Source organism: Raphanus sativus, chromosome 4, assembly GCF_000801105.2.
Source record: "Raphanus sativus cultivar WK10039 chromosome 4, ASM80110v3, whole genome shotgun sequence".
Classification (NCBI taxonomy): Eukaryota; Viridiplantae; Streptophyta; class Magnoliopsida; order Brassicales; family Brassicaceae; genus Raphanus; species Raphanus sativus.
The window spans coordinates 12901493-12916054 of NC_079514.1; the positions used below are offsets into that span (position 1 = coordinate 12901493).

The 14562-nt window shown below is 29.3% G+C and overlaps 1 protein-coding gene and 1 long non-coding RNA gene across 3 annotated transcripts; both read left to right on the forward strand.

Moving 5' to 3' along the window:
- Positions 1-2552: 2552 nt before the first annotated feature.
- LOC108853094 (trichome differentiation protein GL1) lies at positions 2553-4025 on the forward strand. The gene is made up of 3 exons (XM_057009125.1): positions 2553-2739; positions 2879-3009; positions 3505-4025. The coding sequence occupies exons 1-3, from the start codon at positions 2596-2598 to the stop codon at positions 3926-3928; spliced, it is 699 nt and encodes a 232-aa protein (XP_056865105.1). The 5' UTR covers positions 2553-2595; the 3' UTR covers positions 3929-4025.
- A 2979-nt stretch (positions 4026-7004) lies between these two features.
- LOC108851527 (uncharacterized) lies at positions 7005-8873 on the forward strand. Of its 2 annotated transcripts, XR_001949331.2 has the most exons (7): positions 7007-7238; positions 7367-7448; positions 7676-7746; positions 7829-7916; positions 7994-8222; positions 8297-8362; positions 8599-8873. It is a non-coding gene; the product is annotated as an uncharacterized LOC108851527 (long non-coding RNA). The 2 variants fall into 2 exon arrangements; XR_001949330.2 differs by having other exon boundaries at positions 7005-7238; positions 7994-8362.
- The last annotated feature ends 5689 nt before the right edge of the window (positions 8874-14562 follow it).

Here is a 14562-nt window from a genome sequence, read left to right on the forward strand (position 1 = left end):
TTTATTAATGTGTATATACTATTTACATAGTACTTACTAAACAATAAATTTGTGTTGTTTTAACATACGATTCCTGTAGTTTTCAATACTTGTTTCAACATAATCTATCTATTACGCACGTGGGCACGAAAACGTGTGTGATCTGCGATGACATTAGGGATGGTGTGCCCGACGTTATTTAATGTGTTTGTCTCTCAATCTGAGTAACAGTAACAAGACACTGACATATATTTTTTTCACAATAAGGCAGAAAAAAGCGAGAAAAAGACAGTGACAGTATTCTTAAATAGGAATGTACGGATTGCAGTCTGTGGTTAGGATGATCTCTAAACCGAACGGGTTTATTAGGGCTTTCTTAGCAATTATCTGTGTCATTTGTGATTTTGCGGGGTCAAAAGTTAAGGGTTTCTTCATTGAGATCTCTATTGATAATAACAGGCTTGGCAATGATCAGGCCTGGGCGTTCGGGTACCCGTTGGCGTCGGATCGGGTTTTTCGGATTTCCGGGTTTTCGGGTTTACGTTCCTAGGTCCCATAGTAAAATTTCATTAGTACGGGTCGGGTTCGGATAATAACACTTCGGGTTCGGTTAAAAGTTATATTGCATCATAAAACCCATAAAGTAACCATATATCATTGGGGTTCGGGTTATATCGGTTCGGTTCGGATATAACCAAAATAAAAAAAACAAAAACTTAAAGAAAAACATAAAGAAAAACAACTAAATTAATAAAAATTAATCTATCACACATAAAATTTCTAAAATAACAATAAAATATTAAATCAAGTATAAAAACAAACATTATTTGTAAACAATATACATTATATTATAGAGAGTGGACTTGTTATTCCAATGAACAGATTATAAATTACTTATTTATAACTAATTGTGTACTTAAAATATTTTTAATATTGTTAATATTATTATTATATATCATATTACCACGAATATTAAATTTAATAACTAAAATATTTATATATATATTTCAAAATATTTATATTAACTATTAGTTTTGGGTTTTCGGGTTACCCGTTCGGGTTCGGTTAATAACACTTCGGGTTCGGATATTTTTTATACCACCCTACAAGACCCGTTCGGATATTTTTACATTTCGAGTCGGATAACGGGTCGGGTTTTTCGGTTCGGGTTCGGTTCGGATTTCGGGTTCCGGATTTTATGCCCAGGCCTAGCAATGATTATGAGAATCTCCTCCATTTTATCTGGACTTAATTCTAATTATGCAGATAATATGTACACGCGTATATGTATGTACGACATGTCGATATCCAACTGCCTCCTTAGAAATTAGCTTGTTGAGAGCTTGACTATGCCAGTCATATACTCCAGATTAACTAACAACTTAAAAGAAACTTGAAGGTAGAAATATAAACAAGAATAACTTTACCACAAAATATAATGAATATTGAATAGTGTCATTTATTAACTTACAAATACTGGTGCATATGTATATCCTCGATTTGCTCATATATAGAGCATTTGTATCTAGGTTTTTTTTCAACATATAAAATGTAATTAAGTGGAAACTATTTGTGTATATATATATAAGATATATATATATATATATATATATATATATATATATATAGAGAGAGAGAGAGAGAGAGAGAGAGAGAGAATATGTAAGATATGCTAGATGGGGAACCAAAAAGAGAGGATAGCAAGAAGGTGGCAGTATACATGTGAGCATCTGAGCTAGTAATATTCTATGCAGTATCGGCGAGAAGCTTGAAGAAGTTAAGTCTATTATTCCTCCAATGAACTAGTTAACTTTGAAGAAAATATTGTTCGCCTAATACCAACCATTCACTATATGTTATGCGATGACTCCCACTTAACTTGTTAGTTGGGAATAGGTAGTAGAGTATCCATAAAACACTCATATATATACATTTAGTATAAGCTTGTATATTCATTAAACACAACACACCTATAAATATATGATTTTTCTTCTCGAGTTCTCTCTTGGATTAGTTAATAACTTAGTAATAATGTAACCATACAGAACAAAGAGACATGATCTAGAGGTACATGTAAAAGGAAGACGCATAAGTCAATGAATGTTCTAATATTTTCTGCTCTACACTAGCTCTCGATAGGAAAAGAAATGGATGGACAATGTCGTATATATTTTAAGAGACAACCACGAATATTATTTTCATGCAAGAAGAATTATATAAGGTGTGAAAAATATTTCGACAAATCGATTATTGCTTTTGTGAAAATATATATTAACAAGACGCATTTTACCGCCGTGATGAGGGGATTGCCAACTACATTCACATTATTGGTGTGGTGGGGGCAATCGACTATTCAATGTGAAAGAATCAAGTGCTTCATAATGCTGCTTCTTGTGTTTTTTAATCTTGTAAAAGAAAAAAAGTATACAACCCACGGCAAAAAAATGGCTTTAATTAAGAAGCTAGCTAGGGTAGGTACAGAGAATAAAGCTATGTATACGTATCACCAAAGCTGCGTGTATATAAACATTCATAACGAAATTCCGACGCTCACTCTTTCTCTCTCTTTATAAGTAGAGAGTCTCTATAACACATAATTAATCTGAGAATCAAAGGATGAGAAGGACGAGAAGAACAGATGAAGGAGAGAATCATCAAGAATACAAGAAAGGGTTATGGACAGCAGAAGAGGACAACATTCTTAGAGATTATGTCCTTACTCACGGCAAAGGCCAATGGAACCGCATCGTCAGGAAAAACTGGTCTCTCTTTCTTTGTGAACATATATATATATATATATATATATATATATATATATATATATATATATATATATATACTAGCTAGATCATATATATACATATTCTCAATTTGATTTGGTTTACTTTATATTTATTTAGGGCTGAAGAGGTGTGGAAAAAGCTGTAGACTTAGATGGATAAATTATCTGAGCCCTAATGTGAATAAAGGCAATTTCACTGAACAAGAAGAAGACCTCATTATTCGTCTCCACAAGCTCCTCGGCAACAGGTACCTCTCTCTCTCTCTCTCTCTCTCTCTAAAAAACATGTCTTCATATTTACAAGCTTCAATTTTTAGACCAGTGAACTGCAAATGGTGTGCAAACGTAAAAATAAAGACTTACAAAAGAATTTTTTTATTGTTTCTTCAATTAAACTTAACTAATGTGTTGAGATATATATTTTATCATTTTATTGCTGTTTCTTCTAACTGTTTTAAGTGTTTTTTAGTCAGAAAACAAAATAATGTTACTTTTAAAAATGTTCAAAATTCTGTAAATATCTTCATCTATTCTCTTTCTCTCACAGTGTAGGTACATAAATATGAATATACATCATTTATGAAGATTATACAAATTAATGTCAAGGGAAACAATCATAGACATCTACTGAGATCCATAACTGTACATCTACAAGAATTATATTATATAATGGTCGGTTCATGTTATATATAGTATAGTATGTTTTTATGATCTTATTATGATATATTCTCTCCCAAATCCAGATGGTCTTTAATAGCTAAAAGGGTGCCTGGAAGGACAGATAACCAAGTCAAGAATCATTGGAACACTCATCTCAGCAAAAAAATCGTAGGGGATTATTCCTCCGCTGTCAAAACCACCGGAGAAGAAAATTATCCACCGTCACTACTCATCACCGGCGCAACAGCTTCTTGTCATCATCAACAAGACAAAATCTGTGACAAGAGCTTCGAGGGCCTAGTATCAGCTTCTTACGAGAATAAACCAAAAGCAGGGTTGACACAGAGAGAAGTCATGGTGGAAAACACTAATGATTCGAGTATTTACTTCAAAGAGAGGAACAACTTTGATAGCAGTAACGCTTTCTGGTTTAATGAAGACGATTTTGAGATGAATTCATTTGTTATGATGGATTTTGCGTCGGGTGATATTGGCTACTGCCTCTAGTTATGATATAAAAAATTTGTGTTTAATGTTCTTAATTCTGGTTCATTAAGGTTTAAGGATATTGATATATATACGATCTACGAGTGCTTCTTTTATATATTCCGCATAATCAATAAAATGGGTAATTCAAATATGGTATCTTAATAAGTCAATGCAACTGTCATGACCAATTTGTAAAATTTTGTTTCTGAATTATTCTCTTCTCCATGCTTGCTCGAGCATTGAACCTGTCGTCAAGTTGCACTTACAATGCCTTCGCTACGAATTGTAGATTTGAATGTAACATATTGTCAAATAAAGAAAAGTTCCATTCAAAATAGAAGATAAACATCATTATCTCAACCAAGTGATTATGGTGTTTTATTGGTTTCCATTATATGGTGGATGTAAGAGCTTTTATCACTGGTGTCAAATTTTAGTGTCAAGAATAAAAATGAATATAATTCAAAGTTAGTAAACACATAGGTATAGTTATAGAGAAAAACAAAAATATATAAGGTGTCACTTGATGAACACTTTTGATTTCAAGTAGGTGTGCCACTGTTGACGAAGAGTTGTCCTATTAGTCTAGGTGAGGGACAGATTCTCTTCAATGGCTAGTGAAATGATATTACGCTTTGATCCATTAGAACCCGGAAAATAGGTTACTTGATCATTAGAATTAGGGAAAATTCCATAAAAATACCCGAACTAAATTTTGTTAAGCTTTTTAATACCCAAATTTTTTCACTACCCAATTTAATACCCCAACTAATTATTTTGCTTATTTTAATATCCAAACTTTTAAATATGTGCCCATTTTAATATCCGAACTTTATTTATTTTAATAAAAATACTAATAAGTTTCAAATAAAATTTTAAAAAATCTCTAAAATTTACAAAATAAACTCAGAAAATTCTAAAATTTTTTGGTGTTTGAGAAACAAAAATAACTAAATAGTGTAAAATATTAAATTTTGTAATAAAATTTCTAAGTTTTAAATATTCTATTTAGTTTGTTTTCTGAAATAAAAATCGAAATTTATTTTTATCATTCAAATTCATTTATTTTTTGAAAAAATAAATTTTCCATGGTTTATCTACCTTCTTTTCTAAATCTTAAAATAAAATTAAAATTTTTAATATTTTTTATTAGATTTTTGAGATTTTATTAAGTTTTGTTTGAAACTTATTAGTATTTTTATTTGAATAAATAAAGTTTGGGTATTAAAGTGGGTACAGTGTTAAAATTTTGGTATTAAAATGAGCAAAATAATTAGTTGGGGTATTAAACTGGGTAGTGAAAAAATTTGGATATTAAAAAGCTTAACAAAATTTAGTTCGGGTATTTTTATGGAATTTTCTCTTAGAATTATCCAGAAGAAAAAAGATAGACAATTAGGTTTTGGTATGGCCATCGTACTCTTTTTTCTTTTTTTTTGGCCATCGTACTCTTTAAATGTAACGTACGTTGCGTTTATTGTGTACAAAGTATAGAACTCACTGATTATGATAAAATCTTCGATTTCTTATGTTTTCTTCTAATTTTTAACATTTGATTTATTCCTTAATAGTAATAAAGTCATATGATATGTATGCGGTGAATCTGCCCCTGCGGTAAATCTGAACCTGAACCTGCTATATAAGCCAAGAGTCCCAAATTAATGTCCTAGCTGTAAACTCTGCAAATGTAACTACCAATATGAAGCCATTTAAGAAATCACTAGATTTTGACCCGCGCTTTTGAAACGCGGATATTTTACGATGAAAAGTTTCAGTAATAATTTAACAAATATTTTGGTTATTTTTAAAGAGTGTGTATTTAAAAATTTTTACATTTAAATCAGTATTTTTAAATTCAACCCGATTGTGATTATACCGGTTAATCCGGAGATCTGACAATTCAATTTATATTTTTAAAATATTCATATTAAAAATCACTAAAACCCGAGACTAACCGATTGAACTGATGGATGACCGATATGTAATCTAATTGGATTTAAATTGTAATAGTTTCATAATTTGTAATCTTATAATCGAAATTTTAAAGTTCACTATTTTGCAATTTATAAAATTATGACGTTTCTACAAAATTTTAAAGAGAAAATGATAGATATAAAATAACTAAGATTAATTATTGTATTATTTGAAAAAATTGATAGTAGTATAAAAAATATATTGTTTGGAAACATTGATAGTAGTATAAAGAAATAAGTATATTGTTTGGAAACATGGATAGTAGTATAAAGAAAGGAACATTAGTGACTTAATGTATGTTTAACTATAAAGTATAAAGGTGTATATAATTTAAAAACTTACAAAATAAACGTTAGGTCCAACAGAATGTTTCTGTTTTAATAAGATAGATATCCCAAGTTGCTTACTTTTAGATTTGAAATAAAACAATATAAAATAGTTCAAAAAATAAAAATAAAACAATATAAAAAACAGAAACAAAATATTGTCGCCGTGAGACGTGAGCATCATGCATGTGCTGTTTCTTATTATTATAAGCTCTTGTGTCTCATGATAGTTCCAGTGAATAAATTTGAAACATGAAAAGTTGGTTGAATGATTGTCAAAGTTGATCAAATAACTGTTGAATGATTCTTTTTAGGTTTCTATTCTATAGAGTTTATAGTAAAGTATATGATTCCAGCCAAAAAGGAAGGAGAGATAGAAATAGATTATATTACGTAATAAATTTGTACTTTCACAGTCCACAGTCCACTTGATCAGCTATAACGAAGTTGCGATGACATCTATGGTCGGCCTACGGTGTAGGTGTCTATTCAAAATTAACAATATAAATGTCACATATTAAATGGTAATTTTTTTTGTCCAATTCACTTATTATTGCAAATTGTACCGAGAAAAAAAAGTTACAAGAGATTTTTAACATAGTACCGAACGTATCATTGGACACGAATTTCATAAGACAGCTTAAAATGAATGGCATAGTCAAACGTATCTATTTATATAAAATAGAGTTTCCTCTCTCTCCAGGTTGTGCCACATCAGATTCCAGCTTGGAAACATGAGCCTTCTTTGTCCGCCACGTCAGATTCATTTAATCGAAGTGCAGAGTGTAATTCTTAGTGGGCTCGCCGTGTTGGACTTCGTCTGATAATTTGATGCGATGTTGTGGCCCTGATAATGAAAACCCTAATGAATTGAACTTTGCTCTTCGGTCTCATCGATGCGTCTGTGTAACTGTGGCGATGGCGTTTGAGTTTCATAACGGAGGCGTCGTGATTACTCCGACTTTAATCCTGCTGTCTTAAATGGTGATTGCGAACTCTCCAGATGCATCGTTCAGTCGTCAAATTGGGTATTCATCTTCTTTAGATCACGATCTCTTCATCTCTCTGCTACTTATCACTCTTATTCTCATCTCTTATATTCATCTCTGTCAATGGCCAACACGAGGATGTTTTTTTCCGATTTGAATTCTGGCAGGTGTTTGTCGGTTGTGGAGGCTAGGAATATCAAGCGTGGTGGAGAGTTTATGTGGGTCGATATGCTCCTGTTGGATGTCAATGTGAGTGAATTCTGTTATTTAATCTTCTATATACTGATTGTTTTGGTTTTTTTAATTCTCCGGCGCACTGTTAATATTTTCCGGTAAATTTTATCATGATTATTATCATTGATAGTGTTTACTGTGAATTTGGTAACGTTATTTAGTATTGAGATCGGTTTTCATTTAAGTAGCATTGATTCTTATTTTTTCCCCTTTTTATCTGTTCTTTGTTTATGACATAACAGGATTGTTAAAGCTGAAATCATGGCGGTACAGATGTTGGAGAAGAAGTATTGATCCCTATGATTCAGCTAAGGTATATATGTTATGTATTCTCACAATCTATTGCCAATATTTTCACTTGCTAAAGGTCGCTGAAAATATATATTCCTGCTCAGGTGACAAGAGACAGAGCATTGAGATAATGGTTGATAGAGAAAACTGGAGAAAACATAAACATAGACTTTGGTTCTGGATAATCTAGAGGTATATTATGTTTATTCCTCAAATCTTTTTCTTTTAGTGACTGTTTATACAGTAATATGTTTGTCTTACAAATTTAGATCCTGAGACAAAGGCATGGTTAGAGCAACATAAACATTCGGTGTGATCACCTCCACCACCAATCGCACAAACATACCAAACGATTGGCCTCGGAAATTAAGTTACATGGGTTTTTTTTTGTGTTGCTCTTTGTTCTCTCATTCACAATTTCTGGTGAGCTACTATTCTACTTTCACTTCTGGAAAGCATGAAGTTCTCAATTTTTAAGGTCATATTTCCCCATCCGAGGTTGGTTTCTTCTTCCATAATAATGAAAGATTCTTCTATACAAATCTACATCAGCTAATGGTGTTTTACCAAAGATTTTGTGAGGACTGATGGTGCAACAACATTGTAGAAGTTTGCTGGAGGGATTTACAAAGACTCAGGTGAGTACACTTGCAGTGAGAGAGAAATTTAAATTCATGTCATATATTTTAAATTATAATTCCAGAGAGGAGTAATAGCATTCTCTGTTTCAAATTTTGTGCTGTCTATCACAGACCCGTTCCTTGGATTAGTAGTTGCGTGCATTTATGTTGACTGTTGTTATATCATGGTTAGCCACTGACGTATTTTTTAGATTAAACATTTGTTAATGAATACATGTGTTCTTCTATGACAGATGGGAAGTTTGGAGGTCAAAAAAAGAGAGATAACACCAGCTGGAGCAACAAGAGAGTAGAAACAGAGGTGAACCAAGTTTTGTTGATTATGGAAGAAAGAAAATACTCTGACGTTTTTAATATGTTGATGCATAGTAATGCTTTTGTTTTGTCAATCTGCATAGTAATTGAGTAGGAAAGAATGGAAAACTTCCAAATACGGTATTTGCTTTTGAGTTATTTTATATTATAACTACAGTGATAATGAAGCTTTGATGAATATTTTTTTATATTATTACCATATTTGTCCGACTTTTTATACTAGATGAATAAGAAATTGTGTTCAGACAATTATTGAGCACTTAAGCCTGATAAAGAAAATAAAACATAAAAGAAACTGATCAGTTACAATTTAGTGAATACATAATATACAAATATATAATATGCAAATGTAATTAAGAAAAATATCAAGATAATTTATAAGAGTACGTTAATGTATTATCTCTTCAGTTTTATCACAAAAGAGTTTATTTCTCTTTTAATAATTTAAATTGAGTTAAAGAAACTAATAATATACTGAAAATACAAAAAAATAATTTAAACATAATTAAAATAAATAGTAAAATAGAATAGAATAAAATATAGCAAATAAAATAAAATATAACAAATAAATAATATAGGAAATGAAAATGAAAAAATATTCATTATATAATCAAGAGACTGAAGTTACTGTATCACAAAAAATATCCTTTTAAAAAATGCAACAAGATGAATTCCAAAATAACTACAAACCTATTTGCACGGTATGAGAAAGAGTCATAATAAAATAAATCTATCAATGAATATATAAAATAGAAATAGAAACAAATGATCTAAAATAAAACAAACATATTAAAAGAGCCATGTGACAAAAATGAACATATCTTCATTACAACTATCTGAACAAGCAATTTACAAAAAAAATGTTAATCACAACTAATTAAATATTAATATCACAACATCAAACATTTTAAATCAGAAACAAAATACAAGACAAAATATTTTTAAAATATTTAACAATTATATAAGTATCCCGCCTGTAGGGCGGGCCGACCCTAGTATTTTTATATAGTATTAAAATTATCAACAGTATAATCATCTATATAATATTTTTTATTGATGTAATTCATAATTAATCAGACATTTAAAAATCTCTTTATTATTAAAAGAGAAGCAATTTTAAAAACTAACCTTGATTTTGTAATTTATTTACAGCAATGCCATTATGTTGATGTGTCAAGCTCTCAACAATTCTCAGTCAAGTTATGTGAAAAAATTTTCATTACTAGCAAATTTACAAATAATGCCATTGGCTAAATAATTTAGTCTGACACAATTACCTTATATGAATATTGTTATATAGTATACTCATACAAAACGACAATTATTAGAACATATCAACTTAGTTCTCATTTTTCCCAACAGACCAATATGAATGGCAGCTAACGATTCTTCAATCCATTTGCACCTATAAAATGAACTTTTTGAGTTATTGTTTTGCTCATAGCCATGTTTCATAATATAGATGGTTTATGTAGTGAAACATATTACAAAGCTTAGCCACTATTTAGGATAACAGAAAACAAATTATTCAGCTTACGAGTATTCAGTTTACATGTCTATCAAAGACTGTTCAGTAATATATACATAACAATGGCTAAACTCGGGGCAGTTTCATGCATTATATATTTCTTGATTATTTAGCGTACTGATCATAAGTTTCAGAAAAGTTTCGATCAAGATTATAGCACCATGTTCATGTCTTTGGTTTAATGTAATAAGGGATGATGGTATGGTTTACAGTTTTCGCAATTTCTGGTTTTTTGAGATTTGATTTACTTTTTCTTATAGTCATCTACTTGCAGAAACAAGAACTTGGATGAACAGTGAACGTATATTTTTAGGGGATTCGAAAGATTCAAAGAAAAAAATGTCTGTATTAAATTTATGTGCGTGGTTAAATGTAAATTGTTATAACTGGTAACTTGAATCATGCAATTATTCCCCTTTCTATTTCAATTATTCGAATCTCACCTAAAAGGAAGGATACTATTAATGACTAAACGTGGTTTTCAAAACTCATCGGTGAAGTTTTCTTAAATTGGCCGAAATTAACTCACTGATATAAATTGCGTATATACTGCTTTGACACACAATGCAAACCTTTCTCATTAATATGTTTGGGAATATATATATAGACAAGTTGTAGGCCAAATAAAATCACAACTACAGAACCAAAAAACCTAGCAACCTAAAGACAAAAGTACCCAAACAGGGGAGAAAACGGAAGCACGGTTTAATTGTTATATAGTTAATACTTATTTTATTACATAACAGGTTCATAGAGATCAAGTGTGTCGCATAGGGAAATATAGCTCAACAGTTACATGGATTCTGGTTTTCTAATGAGACTAATATTGTACTCTGTGTATTAAAGTTCTGGAGAATTAATGGGGGAGAAGGTAATTTATTTACCTAATTGTTATCTTTTTTCTTTACAAATTTGTGCAATGTGTGTTAACAAGGGAATTGTGTTTCGTATTTAGGTGGCTTGCAGCATATCACTAACATTGATGGGTTTCTAAAATTTTGTTTGGACATGACATTCATGATAGTTATAACTTCCGTTTGAAGTACATGTATATATTCTTTACTTTTTAGTAAGTAATTTTTGTGTGTTTTATTTACAGTAACTGATAGCCTAAACCTTTTTTTACAGGATATCAATCACAATAAACTTATTTACTTAAATTATTTTGTGTTGCAATTTTATCCTACTGTTTACGTTTTTGAGTTCTTGATTTGTTTATGTACACTAAACAATTTAAACTTCTGATATTCTAAGGATTACTATTACGTGTCATACCTTGGAAACAGAAGCCAATAAATTAGAGAATTATCATTTTAGCTGCTGCATATTGTCTTTGTTGGGTAGGTGCAGCATACAATGACTTGATTTTTATAACTAAGTGAGCAATTATTTAAGGGTCTCCTCCGTCAATGTGAGGCACTTCTTTCTGCCATTTTTCTTGCAAATAGTTTTGCTTTAAAATAGCTAAAGCCCGTGTGATTTATTGACTCATCTTCTCTCCCATCTAACATCTGTTTGCAAAAAAAACAAAACAAAACAATATACACATATCACCTAACAAACGAATACACCAAACTGTAAATCTAAAATTAAGAAATTATTATGTTAGTGGCTACTCATATACGAAGATAAAACGATCAGAACTAAAGAACTAAAAACAGGCACATAAAGAAGATCTTCAATTTCGAGAAGATTTTTGTTTCTAAAGGACCGAAATCCATCAAACTCAAAAGTCGGACAACAATAGAAGACAGCGAAAAAGTATCTTTAGTTGGGAGAAAATAAGAGTCGATCTAGCGAAGCATGAACCCTAAAATCCTCTTTCTAATCGATTTTTTTTTGTATTAGGGAAGTTATTATTACCGATATTTTTAAATTTTCAGATAGATAAAACAAAAATGTTTGTTAAATACTATGGGCTTTAAATATTTGATCCAGCCCAATATTTATAATATGAAAACGTCACCGGCCCATAAGTTATAGTTACTGATACGAAATAATGTTATAAACGGTCATCTCCCACATATCGCATACTCAATACCAAGCACAGTTTTCTACATGTTTTCTACTTACACATCATAAAAATTATATCATCTTTAAGCAACTGTATTTATTCATAACTAAGTGGTTTACCCGCACATGCGGGCATAAATTTCTTATAAATACTTATTAGTTTATGTCTTATTAATCTAAAATCAGCATAATAAATTATTATTTATGTTTTTTAAATAGTTAAATAAAACATCAAAATATTTATATATGTCAAATACTTTTAATCAAAATATATACTTATTATTCTGTTAAATTTTTTTAAAACACTCATATCTTAGAGATAGTTTACAAAATATATTTATATTTTTTGGTTGACTAATATTTAATAATAAATTGTTTTGTATCTTAATTTTTTTTTAACTTTTATAATAAAAAATTGTTTTCAGATAGGCACAAAAAAAAGAATATATATAGAAGAATTATCTTTTTTTTTTGATAATTCTAAAATATTATTTTGTAATCAATTATTTAATATAGCATATAACATATAAACTTTATATCATTAAAATAAATTAGTGAATAGTTAGAAACTAATAATAAATTAATAACCTATCTAAAAGTCTAAAACCTAATAAAAATATGACAAATAAGAAAAGCTAATATAACATATAAATTTGATATTAATAAAATAAAATTTGTTTTTATTTATATAGAATATTCATCAAGGCTATTATTTTAAATTAATTATTTAGTGACTCAGCTCAAAACAAATAATACATCAATGATAATTTAGCTTAAACTTAATAAAAATATGATAAATAATCAAAATTAGCTAAAATTATGGAGAACATGACAAATAAGCAAAATCACTTCATAAATAATAGTATAGATAGATACATGTTATCGTGGAAGCACCGTGGCCTAGTGGTCAAGGTTTAAAGGCTTTTACACCCAAGTCTAGGGTTCGAATCCCAGACGACGTAGTTTCTACACCAGGAGATCTGGGTTTCAATTTCCGGAGAAGGCGAATTATGCAGAATATTGGAGACAAATTTTACAAGGGATCTTCAGCATGGCGCAAAGAATACCGTCAGGAATGGATCTCATAGGACGGCTCAGGGTGATGCAGTCAGACATGAATTCTCATAAGGCAGGTAGAATGGTCAGCTGTAATATCGTCTATGTAATATTTCTCATTGTTTCTAATAGCATAATAAACCCGGCAAAAAAAAAAAATACATGTTATCAAATCGATTGATAAATGTGAAAAAATCAAAATAATTCTCTTCCATACAGTGATATATACACGTACGAATCGTCATTTACCACACCATAAATGACAGTAAATACTTGATTTCGAACCATCAACAAGAAAAAAAGGTTGATAAGAAGCGCATAATTTTTGATACTTTTATTGTTCTAAATATTATGGTGTTGTTGTATTAAAAAATATTAATGGCGTTGGTGTATCAATTTTTACCACGATATTCCATCTACATTTTCATTTATACAGTTATTTTGTTATCCAGTTTACTCGTCTGATTTATAATACTCCCTCTATACTAGTACAGTAGAACCTCTATAAATTAATAATGTTGGGACTTTGAAATTTTATTAATTTATAGAGATATTAATTTACAAAAGTTTTCTTATTTAGATTTTTTTCTATTTTTAAATATTTTTATTTATAAAAAAAAGAAAATATTTTATTTTACCGTATGTACATTATTTAAATTTTAGAAATTTGACTTTCATATTGTTTTATTATCTTATTTTGTGTATATTTTTATGTTACATAGAATTGTTAAGTGGTTTTCGGTATAATTTTACCAAATATTATTAAAATATATTGAAATGTTAAGAAAAACAAAGAATTTTTATTGTGAATATAAAACCAACAATATAATATTTAGCTTGTACTTATATAAAAATTATATATAGATAGATTATTAATTTATAATTTTAAGGGGACTATATATTTACATAGAAGTTTTAAAAATATTATTATCTTATTATTTTATCGATTTGTGTTATATTTAACACTAGCCCAATTTGGGACCGGCAAAATTTATTAATTTATAGAGATTATTAATTTATAGAGTATTAATTTATAGATGTTCTACTGTATCTATTAATAAACAAAACACATTATTTTAGACTTTAATATAATAGTTTCATTAAAAGAAAAATAATTTTCATATAGTAAATTATAAAAATGCAACAAATTGGATTATATAGATTATATAGATTACTGAATATTTTAATATCTCAGAACTTTATTGAAAATATTGATGAAGTCTTATCAAAATTCAAAATAAATATTTTATGAATTAAAAAAAAGTTGAGGACATATCGATGTAAT